This window comes from Penicillium verhagenii (assembly GCF_028828195.1).
Source record: "Penicillium verhagenii strain IBT 33310 chromosome Unknown utg000013l_segment0_segment0, whole genome shotgun sequence".
NCBI lineage: Eukaryota > Fungi > Ascomycota > Eurotiomycetes > Eurotiales > Aspergillaceae > Penicillium > Penicillium verhagenii.
In genome coordinates this window covers 539633-555853 of record NW_026643177.1, presented here as the reverse complement: position 1 = coordinate 555853, position 16221 = coordinate 539633, and the positions used below count along the sequence as shown (strand labels likewise).

The following is a 16221-nucleotide window of genomic DNA, read 5'->3' as shown; positions in this document are numbered from 1 at the left end:
GGCAGGCAGCCCTGGAAAGTACTGGAGGTGAAGAACCTGTCAGGGTCCACGGGATCATCAATTGATTAAATGCAGGGTCAAAGCGGGCCGCGGCTCTAAAGTGCAGTGGGGCGCCATAAGAACCCAACTGGAAATAGTGAAACCAGACATGTCGACAGCATACAAGAAATCGACATTGAAAATGGGGTTCAATTTAAAAGCATGTCTCTGTTAGGGTGAGGTGAACAAGGCACGTGCAATGGAATGTCAAGAGTGTAAAAGCTGACCGTAAAAAAAAGTTTATTGAGGGGAGATGGAAAGGACAAGATTCTAGGATTTGAATAGTTCCAATAAAGAGTAATCAACATGATTACGGGAAATCATTTAACATGTAGCTTGGGCTTCATCATAATCCAGAAAATTACAGTTCCAGTAGGTAAACTTCACTGGTAATGTGTCTATTAGTCCTTTTCCTAAATAGGACACTAACAAATTAAAAAAAGGTAGGGTCAAAAGGAACAATTCAGGTCTGCTTTCATCAACCGGCATCCGTGTGGTCGAGTTGGCAAAGCCCTCCCACTGTGCACAATTTCCCCAAGGTTAGCCGTCTGGGCTTGGGGGAAGGTGTCGGTTACACAGGGAAACATCCCCCAGAGCAGATCTCCCCCCAGCGGCTACATGCCGCCAGAGGGGGGGGGGTCCCTCTGGGCTAGATGTTTGCCATTTTTTTATAATTGACCGTGCTGAATTTTGATTTCCGCTTTATTTGAGCTCGATCCGACTATCTGGGGTGCAGTAAAATAAGAGATTCGCGGAGCTTCGGTTTCTTGACTGATGCATCTGAGGCTATTCACAACATTCTTCACAAGTACATAGGGAAATCGATTCAACCCGCGTTCGATCCCAGGTTTCGGCGAGCTTTCTTTTTTTGTCTCATTTTGCCATACATTAGTTGTTCTTCATGATAGCGATGAAGTTTTCAAATATAGATGTACGTTTTTTATATGGATAGAATATGTGGGGCTGTATCCACTACCTACTTGATCATACATCGTGGCCCGGGGACCACTTGAATTTAATTGGACGGCAGTGCACGAATACATACTAGTAGTACACATGTGCATGCATGCCGAGGAGTCATCACACCACGAGTATGTGTGTGTGTGTGTGTGTGTGTGTGCATACTACGCGTTGAACCTTCAATCGAGTGGTTCGAAAGTTTAGGTAGGAGATCATAAGGGTAAAACAACAGTTTTGCGAACCTGAAGCCCGCAGTCGGGCAATAATATACAAATTGATACAAACTTGGCACCGACCAAGCCTTTTTCTAACATTGATTGAAGAACAACAAGCACATGAGTCTAAAGCTGCTCAACACTCGCAATCAATCGATCAAGCATCTCCTCCTCAACAGCGCCTTCCTTCTCCCCAACAACCCTCCCAACAGCCCCCACAATCGCCGCCAACCTCTTCCTCTTAATCGACTCCTCAAGCTCAGCACTCTTCCGCCTCGCAAGATCAATAACAGCCGAAGGCAAATTCGCCAACCGCGCCACATTCAACCCATAACTGCGGTGCGCAACGCCCTCCGTAACCTCATACAAAAACGTAATATCCTCGTTCCCTTCCTCCCCAGACTCCGTAAACCGCATATGCACGTTCCGCAGTTCCTGCCCCGGGAACGCACTGACCATCCGCGACAAATGCTGGTAGTGCGTAATGAACAGCGTAAGCGAGCGGATCGAGCGAACCATGTAGTCCAGCACGGCCTGCGCGATAGCGACGCCGTCGTGCGTGGATGTACCACGGCCCAGTTCGTCGAGGAGGACGAGCGAGCGCGGGGTGGCTTGCTTGAGGATGTCTGCTGTTTCGGAGAGCTCGACCATGAAGGTTGATTCGCCGGCCAGCATGTTGTCGAAGGCGCCCATGCGGGTGAAGACTGCGTCTAGGAGGCCGAGGCGGGCTGAGGCCGCGGGCACGTACGAGCCTATTTGGCCCATGATGGCGATTAGCGCTACTTGGCGGACGTAGCTGGATTTTCCGCCCATGTTCGGGCCGGTCACGAGGAGGGCGCGCGTGCCGTCTGTGTCGAGGAATGTGTCGTTGGGTACGTAGGTGTCGGTTAATAGTCGCTCGACCATTGGGTGCCGGCCTTGCTCCACGTGGAGGCATGCATGGTCTGTGTATTCTGGTTTGACGTAGCCGGGTTGTTCGGCTATCGTCGCGAGGGATAGGAGGCAGTCTAGTGTTGCTAGGGACTGGACGCAGTCGCGGAATGTTTGGTACTGGGCCGCGATGTCTGCTAATAGGGCTGAGAAGGCTTGATCGCAGGCTGCTGCTAGTGCCTCCTTGTACTGGTCTCGTTGGCGTATGAGTTGAATCACTTCGGGCGTGTGGAACCGCGAGATCTTCTTTGTTCCGCTGACTTTGATCCAGGACGCTGGAACACGCTTGATTCCTAGAGAGTTGTTTTCGACCTCGATCAGATATTCAATTCCAGACACCGTGGCGTATTGGACGTGTTTTCTTCCAAGGCGCTCTCCAGCTACGGTCAGGTGCTCCTGTAGGTCGTGTTCGATGCTGGCAATTCCCATCTTCTGGTCGCCGATGTCTTCGGTCTCCTCTTCTTCGCGGAAGAAAGAATATTTGTCATCGGTTCGTGCAGCATGAAGGTTGATCTTGTCTAAGTACTGGGTGACATCTGCTTGGATGGTTGGAAGGGATGCAATAGCTTCACTAATCAAAGGTGACTCGAATCCCGTATCGGCAGCAGATTTCACATCCGCAAATTCCAATGCGATCATTTGCATTGTTTGGAGAACGGTCAGAAGCTCTGGTCGAGAGCACTTGATGGAATTAGTTTAATTCAACAAAATGACCATGGAAAAGCTGCCATACCTTGCCGTAGTAGATGCGAATCAAATTTCGTTCTAGATCACTCTTGATCTTACCCAACAATCCTCTAATCCGATCCACAGGAACCGTGCGAGCAGTGTCCGTCAGTTCCTCTACTGCATTTGTTCGTTCTTCCAGGCGGGCCTTATGTAGCAAAGGCCGCCCGACCCAACGTCGTAACAGCCGCCGACCAAATCGCGTCTGAGTACGATCCAGCATCCAGAACAGACTGCCTTTCACCGAGTGATCCGTCTGGTTCTGATAAATTTCCAAACTGACAAGCGTATTTCCATTGAGAAGCATGTGTGACCGAGCAGAAAATGGCTCGAAATACTTCGTCAAATCAAATACATGTTCCAGTCCATAATCAGACATATGCTCAATCATAGCCGAAAGACAGACGGTAGGGTGTTCAGAGAGCTCAAGCACATTTCGAAGTAGCTTGGCTGTCTGTGCATCCTCTTCTGTACCAGACGCTTTCATTTTCCCAGCATAAAAGCTTGCAACATGGCTATGTGCCTCGGCAGCCGCGGTTTTCTTTTTCGGAATCCGTTCAACACGCACTGCATCTCCGAACACATTCGTCTTGCTTCCAGAAAGATGCTGCACAAGCTTCTCGCTGGCACGAGACATCTCCCCAACGATAACGATCTCACAAGGCGCAATATGCAGCAATCTCGTTTCGATCTCACTTCGCATGAACCCATCTTCAAAGTCATCGTAGATGACATCTCCAGTGGCTGGTTGAACGGCGACGATGCCAACGTGGACTCTCTCGTCATTTCCCCAGCCTTTGGCATTGGCTTCAGTGATACATAGCATGTACCCTGTAGCTGGAGAAGAGTTTCCTGCAGCGGGCACAGACCCCTCGAGTCCCTCCATATCATCGATATAAGTTCCTTTCGTATAAAGATTGGTCAATTTTCGGACAAATGGCGCATTGCGGTTGTCACCCGCAGCCTTGAGGGCAGCCGTCTCGATCTGGCGCACTACTCCGACTTTGTGACCAGCAGTGACAAGACGCTTCACATGCACATGCAGTCGATGAACGGGTATACTAGCAGAAGCGAAGCGGCCGATATGAGCCTCGGAAGGGTCTTTAGGTAAGAAGAGGATCGTTGTTAGCTTCAAAGATACATTCCAGAGAGGACCTCTTGAACAACAACACTCACGTTCATCAAATCTGAACTTCCCCGGGATACAAACGATTCCCAGCTCCTTCGCCGCAATCCGGGCATCTTCTCCGAAGAAGCGAAACTTGTACCCGACCTCAATAACAAGCACGGTATCCATATGCTTGCGTTTGATATCGATAACCTGCTTCTCCATAGGAGTAAGCTTACTACCGCCTTTCTTAGCAGCAGCACCCTTTCCCTTCTTAGGTGGCGGGGCAGGCTCGTCATCTCCATCGTCATCCTCGCCCTCTTCAGCTTCCAGGGCACCAGCGCCGGCGTCACTGCTAACGTTTCGTCCAATCCCAATCAGACAGTCTGCCCCTCCGAGCCTCCGTACAAACTTCTGGTGTAATTTCTCCCTTTCCTTCCTTTCGCTTGCATCTCTTGTGTTTTCATCTTGAGTCGGCGGTGCGGCGGCCTGTGAGCTTTGAAACTTGAAGATGTCCGTTCGCTGGCTGCTATTTAGTTGAGATGGTGGGTTTTGTATAGCTTCTAGGGAGTGACGACGCTGCTCTTCGGGATAGGGCCGTTCTTTCGAGAACGTTTGGGTGGTGGTGCGACGATGTCATCGTCGTCATCGTCGGGTATGGGGTTGGATTTCTTCGGCTCCGGCTCTGCTCTCGGTTCTGGCTCCGGTACTGGTGAGGCAGATCTTTTTTTGGATGATTTTGTCGAGGGGGTATTGTTTTCTTTGGGGGTGCCGGAAGATTTTGGAGTTGAGGAAGGTTTTTGGGTGAAAAAGCTCGAGATGGTTGGCTGCTTGCGCTTCAAGGACGGAGATGGTGCGGAGGAGGATGGTGAAGATTGGGGCGCCATCGTAACTGGCAATGTTGGATTTCGCGATGTTGCTTATTTCTAACTTTTGTTTTCACACATCTAGTAGTCAAATTAGAGCCAGAGAAGCAGTGATGCCTCAATCGTGCTCCGGTTGATCTATCGATCTCGACGCGTACAGACGCGATTGGCGTTAAATGGGTTGATGACTAAGCGCCTTATCGTGTCCACGATAAAAAAGCATCGACTTGTCAAGGCTCAAGGGAAAGACCTCGGGGCTTAGAATGGAAGTAGACAGTTTTCATGGTTCAACTTAATCTGATTTCTATTACAAGGCTCTGGGTATCTATAGTCACCAATAATCATAATCCGTACCAGTCATGAGCCGTCGCCACAGGGCAAAGGAGAAATAGTACACATCACCCTCAATCTGCTCAACATCCAAACACACCCATGTTGTAATGAAAGGATACAGGTCCAGTCATGATCGAACATCTCAGTCCAAGCGCATGACTGTCAGTCTAAAGTATGTATGGCCCACCAAAAACAAATGCTGGGCTCGGAACGTCCAAAAAACTGGAGAGTACCTAATCTGCGTTGGTGGCTAAATACAGCTGAGCAAGGTCATGCTGATCCTGTTCGGAAATAGTCGCCTCGGAAGAGGCCTCCCGGTGATGCATGTGGGCATTTGTCCAGTCATTGGCGTTCATTGTCTCATTGTTTCCATATGAACTTGCTTCATAGTATCCCAACTTTGAGTCCGGGGCGACCAGAGGGTTGGATCGATGTCCAATCTTTCCAAGTTCATCATCGGGACCGATACCGCCATATGTCGCCTCATCGTAGTAGTATCGAGGTGCATAGCCGGCATTGTCAGTGTCGCTTTGTCTTGGGAAAGGTGAGTTCCAATCGGGGAAATCAATTCGACCATGGGTGTTCATGATAGGCTCGATGTTTTCCTTGTCTTGGGTAGGTTGGGCAGGCTTCGCCACCTGATTGCTGATATCTAACTTGTGGTCCAGAATCAAACGAGCCGGAGTCAAGGTGTCCCGTGGGAGCTTGGGAACTTGGAATTGGTCTGGCCCATCTTCATCAGCAAAGATGGTAATTGCACCACGTCGTTTTCCAAACGCTTGTGCAGCGAGTCCAATCTCGCTGTCATTTTCATATGCCGAATTCATACCCTTCAAGCCTCGAGGCAACAGGCAAGGGGATCCGTCATTGTTATCAAAGTTTTCCAAGGGCGTCTTTTTACGGTTGTTGCTGGCGGTTTTTTTGGACTTCTTTCTGTCTTGGGCGTGGAGCACGTTAGGGTCTACCCGACGAAGAACTTGCTTCTTAGGACGTGCCATGCGTCTCTTTGGAATGGGTGTCTCGCCTTTCAACGGGCTGTAATCTTCAACATTCCCGGAAATGACACGCTGCTTCTGCAAGGACCCGGTCGGCGAAAATATGAGCTCAGTAGGTTCCACTTGCAACGATGTCATCTCCATCATCTTCAACACGCTTTGATCCTTCTTTTGGTTGCGCTTGCGTCGCATCTGCTGGGTCGCAGAATCGAATATGTCCATGCCCGGCCACAAAACACCCTTGAGTCTGGCCATTTCATCTGCCCGCTCCTTGTCAGCATCGATCTCGTCCAAAACTTCAGTGCGCATTTCATCATCCATAAAGGGGTCTGGCTTCTTGCGGCCCATGGAGGATGATTGACTCGGTCTGCCTCTGGTCCGAACGCGTTTCGGAGTTTCTGGCAAAGCAGGGTAGGGCTTCTCGGTGTCTCCACGGTCTTCCTCGTGCTCCTTGCGCTTCGGAGTATCAGTTGGCGTGATTGAAGTCAGAACAGAGCCGGTAATTGTTTGCACGGCGGTATGGGCATGGGGCAACACAGGCGTAGTCGACGTGGTGAAGCTTGAAATCAACGACGCGTCATGGGTACTCATACCATTCTTCTCTTGTTCTGGGGACTCCACCAGGCGAGGGTCCAGGAAGTCAGGGAAATCAGCACCTTCGGAACCTTCAGGAGAGGGTGTTCCTTTTGAATTCGACCGCTGCGACCTTGTCTGCGTACGCTGGCCATTGGATTTGACTGTCTCTTTCGTTTGTGATCTCCTCTTTTTCTTTCGATCTTCCTTGGACGTCATCCTCTCAGACAACAATTGAGCGAGGCCATTGGTGCTATACCAATTGTCGTACTCTGCAAGGAGCTCGGTGGCTTCAGGTTCCAGTTGACTGCGAACTTGAAGCTTGAAGTAGTAGGACAGATGGGCCTTGGAGGCAACATGAGTCAGAAGGTGCGAGCTGTCGCTGAACCGAGGTTGCTCAGGGCAGATAACGCATTGCAGCAAGGTGGAGTTCATCTTTCCGACAAGATTGGCACGTCCAGCCCAGAAGGAAGTAACATGCAAAACGAAGCACAAAATACAGGAAGACAAAGAAGCAAGAATCACCGTGCAAAACAAAACGCCGAAGGAAATATAAGAAAGGAAGAGAGAACGAAGAGGAAAGTGTGGGCGAGAATGGGATACTGTCGGTCACGAGGCTCTGTATGGGAAGGTACGTTATCATCCTTACGAATATTTGTGGGAAGGAACTACTCACATAGTATGTGTCTTGACAAAAATACGAAACCACAAAGAAACCTGGAAAGGGGATTGAATGAAAGATTTTTTTTTTTTTTGGAAATTCAATTGGTATCTGGTTTAAAACTATTGGATCTATGTAGAGCAGTTATGTTCATGAATGAGCCACGATGTCTTAACAACCATTAGGTCATTGTGGGACGGTATGAAGCGGAATAAGTCAAAGTGGACAGTTGCTCTCCTCCTGTCTTGTATCCCAGGATTCATGGAAAAAGGAATCAAGGGTTATTAGATGACAGGAGGGATAGAGGTATTGGTGGACAATGTGCAAAATAATCATGTTCAATTTGCCAAGCATCGAGTAATGACAGATTTTGGCAGGCAGCTGATGTGCGGTTAGTATGTTTCCTAACAATCTGGCAAGAATTTTGGCTACTCACTATACAGGGTCAATTTCCTGCAGGCCTTCAACGCCAAGGAGACTCAAGCCTGCCAAACCAAAATGGGTATGGTATACATCAACCATGTTTCCAGGTCGGTCGGCAAACCCACCTCCTTCAGTATCCTTTTGGGTTGTTAGAATGGCAAGACACAGGGTGGTGGGTGGGTGGTTTACTGACCTGACATTGAAGAACAAATCCAGCAAGCTTCTTTCCATCAATCCAGTGAAGTCGGTCAATCATAGCTAGACTTGATCCGACCCACCAGGTATAGCAAGAGTCGGGAAGTTTTTCAGGTCGCCCATTAAAGCCGCCTTTGTCGATTTGGCGTTCGCTCAGCCAGGCACCCAGGCGGTCCTTATTCACTAGATCCAAGCGTCCGGCGATAGAGAGAGCACCAATGCAGGTGAACACTTGTCCTGAGTGAGACTCCGCGCCAGGAAAGAGGCCATAAGCCCCGTCCAGGTTCTCACAGCTCTGAACGTAAGCGACCGCCTTGGTGACATCAATAAGATCCATGAGACCCAGGAGTGACAGAGCATTGAAAGCACCGTAGAGGAATCGAGTATCAGTCTCTCCCCACTGGTCTCCCATGAAAGAGCCATCCTCGCGATTCTGTAGGCTCGCAATGACTGTTCATTGATGTTAGTGTGGGTAAAAAAAGGTCATTATACAGGAAAAATCGTACAAGAGGCGACTTTCTGCTTGCCCCCTCGGCCTCTTTTCTCTAGCTCATCCACTGCATCAATCATGACCAGGATCTGGACTGCAGAGACAGTGTACAGCATGTGAGGGTCATGGTCGGGGGCAGCACCGAATCCTCCGTTGTCTTTTTGACATGAGAGAACAAAATCAATGGTTTCATCTCGGGATAAAGCATCAGGGTGACCGAGGAGATGTAAGGCTGTCAAACCCCAATAGACACCATTTAGTCGCAGATGTTCGGTCAGCCAATATTCCAGCTCCTCTTTCCTCTATTGTCAACCGTCAACTGTTGCCCCATGCTGTAAATTCCCTAAGGTGTTAAGAGTGAGAGTAAAGCACGCACAGTGTCCAGGTTCTTGATGTAAGCGACGTGTTTCAAGATGTGTAATTCCTGGTCCAGCGAGGCACCTCCAGCCCTGCCTGGGCCCGATACCAGGGCCATGTCTGTTTAAGGTGTAGGGGTAGAGTGGGGTTTACAGGGCCCTGCAGCCAGGGTTGATTGGATGAAACGTTAGTAGCTCGTGAAGAAAGAGGGGAAAGAAAGCTTGTTCGGCAAAGGCCGGAGATCGAACATAGAATCAGTGTTCAGGGTAAGTAGCTCAAATCATGCTGTCATCAATGCCCATGCATAAAAGGCCAATGCCAGGCTGTGCAGAGCCGCGGGACTAAACGGAGCTCCCGCCAAGCGAGAAAATGTGGCTTGATTTAGCTCGGTCCTATTCAGGGATCGCGCCTTTTGAAAAGTTGTGTGTGCACGTGATTGTGGTCACGCTAATCCTGATCCGTCGGGTCACATGATGTATAGGGCTCCCAATGTGGATAGTGGACCACAAGTTCAATTCTGTCTTTTCTGTTACACTAAAGAGGACCTGCTCCGTGCGTCAAGGTGACATGCCCCAAGCGCCACTAGTCTAGGATTTCCATGTCCATGTTTCAGAATTAATGGAGCAATAGCCCCAGGCATCCAGGAAAACACTTCCTACTCGTGCCGATTCGTTATCAAGCCCCATAATAGCCCAAATTCCCAGACACATGTGCAAAGGAATCAAGAGCATTGAGAATAGAAAGTCACCAAGTGGGACCGATTGACTGGCTCCAATCCGCCACCTGCCAACTTTTTTTGTATCTGTACCTGCGAATACCCAGGTGGCCTAACTTTGCCGAGTCAAGTTCGAATGCCAATCTTATCCATGCTTCCAAGGTTTTTTCGTGTTTATTTTTGCAGCCCTGGAGGAGCGCCCGTGGACATGTCAACACATATATTCCAATGAAGACGTGACATCATGTTTAACATTCATCTATTAATTTGAATGCTTTGACTCTAATTTGAGTACTATGTACATCCAGATATACGTGCTATATACATATATTGCCGTTGCATCAGGTATGTATGGTCATGGCTGATAAGTCTTGAACAATTCAAACATTTGCACGCGTACTATGTATATACACACTAGTAGGTATGTAGTTAAGGGGTATGCTAGTACATGCACGGAGTATATAAGCAGCACTTGGCAATTGTCATGGAATTTCCGGACATGTATGGAAGGATCCAGCACCGCATGGACAACATGAATAAGGATATTTTCCAAGAATAGCCTTATCTGTTTAAATTTCACACTGTGCAACCGATTCTAAAAATCCAGTCCAACCCCACTTCCAATTTAGTCCATTTGGAGCCCATAATTATCTGGTTAAGGAGGGGCACTTTGGGAGAAGGGGAACGTGTGCAGGTCAAGGTCAATGGTCAGAAATCTGAAACTCGGGTTAATTAAGACACAAAGGGGGGAAAAGTGGGCCAAGTCAAGCGCCGTGCACACGTTTTGTCTGACGACAGCGTCGGGATTTGCACTGTTTGAGTAGAATTTAGTGTTAGTGGGCCTTTTGCATTGCGCGCTTTTATTGGTTTTTTTTTTTTCCTCTTTGAAGAACAAAATTACCCCTGATATCCTGGTTCTTTTTTTAGTAGAGTCGAAACTACAAAGTATACGAATGCGACCAAGGACCAAGGAACAAAATCATAGCAAATTTCCCTTTTGTTCGGGTACCTGCTGAAGGTCCCCCATATGTCTGGTTCGATGTATCAAAGTCAGGGGAATCCAGGAACAAGGAAACCATGGATGATAGGCCAGGTACGACAATAGCACGAATGACAATGGTTCTGGAGGGTCCCACTGGGCTTCCAACGTAAGGCACGCGCATCATCCCGTGGTTCCAACTGCCAGACCCAGCGGCTCCAATCATTAAGCGGTGGAGAGCCTCCGATCGGTGTAGACTTGGCCAAGTACGCAGCACAATGTTCTGTTACTTCTGTATCACTGCTTAGGACCGAATATCTTCATTCCTGATCAGCCGAAGTCAAGGGATAAAGTAACCTAGAAATACCCACCAATCAGGGTTGAATCCAAGAATCCGAATGTAAAAGAGTCACTGGAATGAAAGACAAAGAAGTACAACATTTGAAAATGATAGACGTCAAATCCATGGAACCGGAGACATGATTGACATATAATCACTTCAGGTACTCGATACTGTGGTCGCCTTTGATTTCCATCCTTGGATACTACTCCAGTGCTATGTAGAAGTACTTGATAAAGATGCGTATACAATTTCCCTCATTTCAGTCCCCACTCGTACTGTCTTTTATCAGTGGATCTCTTTTTTTTTTTCTCAATGGGTTTCTCCATATTTTTCTTTTAATTCAGAAAATCCGACTTAACTAAAACTGCTATTGCATAATTCGCGAATTACTACATTCTTCTAATTTCTATCTCACTTTGATTCTTCAACGTTTTATCAGAACATTGAAGTTTGCTAGCGCGCGACCTTGACCTTTTACTACTTTGTGCACGGTGGTTCCCCTGCTAACGAAGCCACTACAATCTACGCTAAAGTCCATTAGGGGACTTTGCTGTATTGTTCAACGTTCCGCGTTTTTCCCCTAACCTTCGTCACTTTACTGTTTACCTTTTTTTTTTGTTCATTTTTTTGTTCTTCAAATTCTCTCGTTTTAATTCTGGATTTTTACAAACCACCATTTTTTGTTCTGAAGTTCACCCCCTCCTTTGTGAGAAAGCCGCCTGTTACCCGAAATCCTTCTGCCGATCTCTTCGAAAAGAGGGGGGAAGAGAAAGAGTACTTGCTTCTTTCAACAACCTTGAAGCCAACCTCCAGTACCGTGGGAAACTTGTCGTGTGAGCATATCATGAGGGGAACACTGGTAAGTCTTTTCAGGCATCTGCGAACCGTTGCATTGTTTCAGCGACCCGGTGCCTGGCACCGGTTGATGCAAAACATGGCTTTGAATAGCCCCCTGCATCTGTCACCAATGTGCTAGTTTCACTCGTCTTTTTTTAGACAAGTTTCTTGCTTCTCAATGACTGACCGTTGAATCTGCAATACTCTAGATCCCATCCCCTCGATAACCTTTCAAACTCTCCGACGATCGTTTCGACAACCGGTGGGCTGAACCTCCGTCCCACGGAGCTGAGAAGCCTCTGTAAGATCACAGGTGGTCTGCAGTGATTAGGTACATTTTGCTATCGGCTTGTCCTGGTTGCTTCTCCCATGCTGACCGAAGCTCCTTTTTCTTGACGCGCAGCTGGACAACCCCGGTTCGACAACAGTGCATACACAACACAGCCTGTACCACAAAGCCCCCCCCCAATCCTTAGCCCTCAAAGAATCCATCGCCTTGTCGCCCAACATGCCATCTCGACATTCGACTGTGCCCAATTTGGACTTCAGCTCCTTCAAATCAGACTCAAACAATGGGAAGCTTCCGTCGCCTCTTTCCCCTGGCCACAGTTCCGACGGCGGATTGAGCCCCTTGACACCGCGCTCTCCCAAATCAGCGTCGAGCTCACCCCTCTTCAAGGGTGCTACCATTCGCCCCGTCACCCATGACTCAAGCAGCAAAGCGACCAGTCCGACATCTCCGACCTCGCCTCGCACTTTGACCGTTGAAACAACCCAATCCGCCAACGAACCCCCCACCCCCGGTATCACAGCCATTCCACAATATTTCCCCTCACCCAAAGGATCCAAACATTCACGCGACCAATCCAGGTCATTCTTTGGAAACCTGAAAGCGCCAAAATCTTCTCACCGATCGCACCGTTCAGACGGCTCCGACGAAACATCTACAGAACCCCCCAAGAGCCGCGGGACCTCCAGAGATAGGAAGTCTTCAATGGCGCGCATCTTGTCTGAATCGACTCCCGATTTGCCCGCCATGATTGCTCGATCAGAAGAGGCTGAAAGACGTAAGCTTCCGTCCCACATGCGCCTTCCTTTAATCCCATGTGACTAATAATTTTTCTATATAGTCAAAACTTCGGCTGGTGATAAGACAACACAAAGGACAGGCCACAAAAAAGCCAGCACCGAGCCGGACTCTGCGCCTGCAAAGAAAAATAAGCGATTTGCCAACCTTCTTACAAGATCTCGATCTATTCGAGTGGATGAATCATCTGGAAACAGAGCCCCGGGACGCCGACCGTCAACGGGCCTAGCCAAATTGGAGGAATTTAGCAAGACCGAGGCGCCCAAATCCGAGCCTAAACCCGTGTCCAAGCCTACGCCATCTACCACCGTCACACAACCAGAGCGCCCAAACCGACCGGCGGGAACTCATCTTGAACGACCGGCGGAGATGATCCCCATCCGCAAGGAGAAGACTGGTGGATCTATGACCCAGTCAAGTTCATTGAGCCAGGTATCTGGCGCATCAGCAGCTATTTTCAATAACCTCAAGCAGTCTTCAAGCGGCGCTGCAGACCGTTTGGGCAAAGCAGGGAAGGGTTTCTTCGGCAAGATTACACGAAGTGGCAGCACCAACGAGCGAGAGTTGATCACTGATGACTCTTATGTTTGCTCTGTGATTAACCTCCCGCTGATCGAGCAGGCAAGAAAGACCCGCATTGCAAAGAAATTGGAAGACTGCAGAGACAAGACCGAATTCTGGATGCCTGCTCTTCCATACCGCTGTATTGATTATCTCAACTTCAAGGGATGTGAGGAGGAAGGCCTTTACCGAGTTCCTGGAAGTGGCAGAGAAGTCAAGCATTGGCAAAGACGATTCGATTCGGAATTAGATGTTAGCCTCTTCGACGTTCCAGACCTTTACGATATCAACACCGTCGGATCATTATTCAAAGCTTGGCTTCGCGAATTGCCCGAAGAGCTCTTCCCCAAAGCCACCCAGGACATGATTTCTGAAAAGTGCGAGGGTGCCACGACCGCCCCGCAATTGCTCAAGGATGAGCTTTCTAAACTCCCGCCATACAACTACTACCTCCTCTTTGCCATTACCTGCCATTTGAATCTCCTTCACTCCTATGTCGATCAGAACAAGATGGACTACCGCAATTTATGCATTTGTTTCCAGCCTTGTATGAAGATCGATGCATTCTGCTTCCAGTTTCTGGTCTGCGACTGGAAAAACTGCTGGCAAGGCTGCTGGACTGAGAAGGAGTATGTTGCAAAGGAGAAGGAAATGGACGAGCAAGAGCAGAAGGTTGTCGACGAAAAGGCCAGGACCGTTTCGTCTCAGGCATCTTCTACCCATGAACGAGCCGTCTCTTCTAGCTCGAGCTCACAAGCCGAGGAAGAGCGACCTCGTCCTGAAACCTCCCGAGGCCGACGAAAGGCCAGGCCTCAAAATATCGAGACCGGTACTACACACTCCAGGAGCATGTCCCAGCTTCCGGAACTTGGCCCACCACTTTCGCCTATCAAAATCTAGGGCACATTTGTTATGATATGCTCAGCTCAGCCCTGATACGAATTCTATCTCAATATTTGGTAACATGAGTTTTATTTGCAGTGGCCTGGTTCATTCAGAGCTTCGCTTTATTCGGCTGGTCCGATTTTGCGCCTCTGATTGGGAAATTGAACCAACCGATGGCCTTGCCCTATCTTTTATATTGCATTCATTCTCTTGTCTTTGTCTTTGATTTATTTTTTATTTTCATGTTCCGTCTTTTTACTGGGCGTTGTCATTTCATCATCACCTGGTCTGAGACCAACATTGTCAGAGTGCATCTCCTGGCGTCTGCGGTATCTGGATTCTCCCATCATTTTTGATCTATTTTTTTTTTCCTGTTTGTATATCTTACGTTTTTCTGCAAGTACACTCAGAACCTGGCGAATGGCGGGTTTGATCTATTACCTCTCTTTTCATCTCATGTGCTCTCAATTGACAACAAAGGTTATTTGCCTTTGGCTAGTCTGCTTCAAGTTTTATGCTACTCCAGATATCCCCTCTGTGGCTCTCTCATCATTATCTTGCCTCGCGTTGTTGTTCTACTTCTCCTCAACTGGGGGTTTTTCTTTCTTTGTCTTGTTTTGGCGTTAACATTGCGAGTACTGTACAATAGCGGCACGGGGATGGCATTTTTCGGTTCAATGAAGACCTTGATATCATTGACTGTCACGGGATACAAATGACCAAATTGTCTACAACAAACCTTGAAACCTAAAAAAAAGATAGAGATTAAAAAAAGACTAGAATATGAGGTATTGAAGTGATATTGATTTAAACAATGCTTTTAATATGGTCCGAATTGACCGTCATAAAATGGAACTAAGCCCGACTCCAACCCCAACGCCCATAGAAACATGATGAGAAATCTCGAATACACAAGCTCTTGAGACATAGAGCAGTCACAAAACACACAGAACTTTCAACCAGTTTATTTCTTAGTACTCCGGCGATCGTTAGCCCGCATCTTGCGGTCATTTCGCTTCATCCGCTCCTTGCGCTCAGTGCGGTTCATGCCACGGATGTTGCCGCCCTTATCAGCAGCATCTTCCTCCTTCTTCCACTTCTTCTCGTCAACCTCAACAAGCCACTGGTCCTCACCGGACTTGTTCTTGCCCTTGTATCCCCAACGAGGCACCCACTCGCCAGTCGCCTCGTCGTATTGGAGCTTCTTGCGGCGCTCCTTATCGGCCATCGCGACACCGGGACGCTGGCTGTACTTTCCGACACCCTTCTTGCGCGCGAACAGCTCCCACTTGGTCGGGGGCTTGGGAACGGGCAGTGGCTTGTGGCGGGGGAGTAGTGTCTGGGGGGCGGGCAGAGAGAGGAGCACGCCGTGCTCGGCTGAGGAGGTGATATTGCATGTGGTCAGGAGCTGGTTGAGGAGGCACTGAGCGCCGTCGCGGGCGACATTGTACAGAGAAGTGTTGAGGGCTTCACCCTGGGGGAGCTCGATGGGGTTAGGGTCGTTGGCCAAAAGGTGTCCCAGGTCGAAAGTGTAGGGAGTGGGCTTGTCAACGGTGATAGGACTGAAAAGGGCATGTTAGTTTTCGGATGTTGATATTTGCCAAAGTTATGTTCCGTTCCGCAACGATTAATGAATCGAGCGATATGGAAGAAATCACATACAGTCTCTCGGCTTTGGAGCCGGCCATCTCAACGTCTGCCATTTTGAAGAACGGTAAATAGCACGGAAGCTTTGGAAGTACAGAAAAGCGTCGAAGAGGGTATCACTCGGCAAGGAAAAAAAAAGGCCGTTCTACTTTTTCTGCCGTTTGTGACTAAGCATAGCCCACCGCCAGCCTAATCGGGCCAAAGAGAGATTCCCATAGTCAAATTATTATTGCTAGCCTCTCTCACCCCGACTTTCACTGTCTCAAAGCCCACCAACTCTCCCACCAACTCCCCTC

The 16221-nt window shown here is 48.7% G+C and overlaps 5 protein-coding genes across 5 annotated transcripts; 1 reads left to right on the top strand and 4 right to left on the bottom strand.

The window, feature by feature from the left end:
- Positions 1–1340: 1340 nt before the first annotated feature.
- Positions 1341–4865, bottom strand: msh3 (mismatch repair protein MSH3; the record flags this gene model as incomplete). Its single annotated transcript, XM_057170853.1, has 4 exons — positions 1341–2825; positions 2878–3971; positions 4047–4500; positions 4554–4865. 4 exons carry the CDS (start codon positions 4863–4865, stop codon positions 1341–1343), a joined length of 3345 nt encoding a protein of 1114 aa, XP_057015574.1.
- A 545-nt stretch (positions 4866–5410) lies between these two features.
- Positions 5411–7180, bottom strand: N7466_011463 (uncharacterized protein; the record flags this gene model as incomplete). The annotated part of the gene is made up of 1 exon (XM_057170852.1): positions 5411–7180. One exon carries the CDS (start codon positions 7178–7180, stop codon positions 5411–5413), a length of 1770 nt encoding a protein of 589 aa, XP_057015573.1.
- A 564-nt stretch (positions 7181–7744) lies between these two features.
- On the bottom strand, positions 7745–8989 carry N7466_011462 (Rab geranylgeranyltransferase subunit beta BET2; the record flags this gene model as incomplete). Its single annotated transcript, XM_057170851.1, has 5 exons — positions 7745–7787; positions 7843–7967; positions 8023–8474; positions 8531–8816; positions 8891–8989. The coding sequence occupies 5 exons, from the start codon at positions 8987–8989 to the stop codon at positions 7745–7747; spliced, it is 1005 nt and encodes a 334-aa protein (XP_057015572.1).
- A 3264-nt stretch (positions 8990–12253) lies between these two features.
- Positions 12254–14293, top strand: N7466_011461 (uncharacterized protein; the record flags this gene model as incomplete). Its single annotated transcript, XM_057170850.1, has 2 exons — positions 12254–12812; positions 12876–14293. The coding sequence occupies 2 exons, from the start codon at positions 12254–12256 to the stop codon at positions 14291–14293; spliced, it is 1977 nt and encodes a 658-aa protein (XP_057015571.1).
- A 949-nt stretch (positions 14294–15242) lies between these two features.
- Positions 15243–15981, bottom strand: N7466_011460 (ribosome biogenesis protein RRS1; the record flags this gene model as incomplete). Its single annotated transcript, XM_057170849.1, has 2 exons — positions 15243–15840; positions 15941–15981. The coding sequence occupies 2 exons, from the start codon at positions 15979–15981 to the stop codon at positions 15243–15245; spliced, it is 639 nt and encodes a 212-aa protein (XP_057015570.1).
- Between the last annotated feature and the right edge of the window lie 240 nt (positions 15982–16221).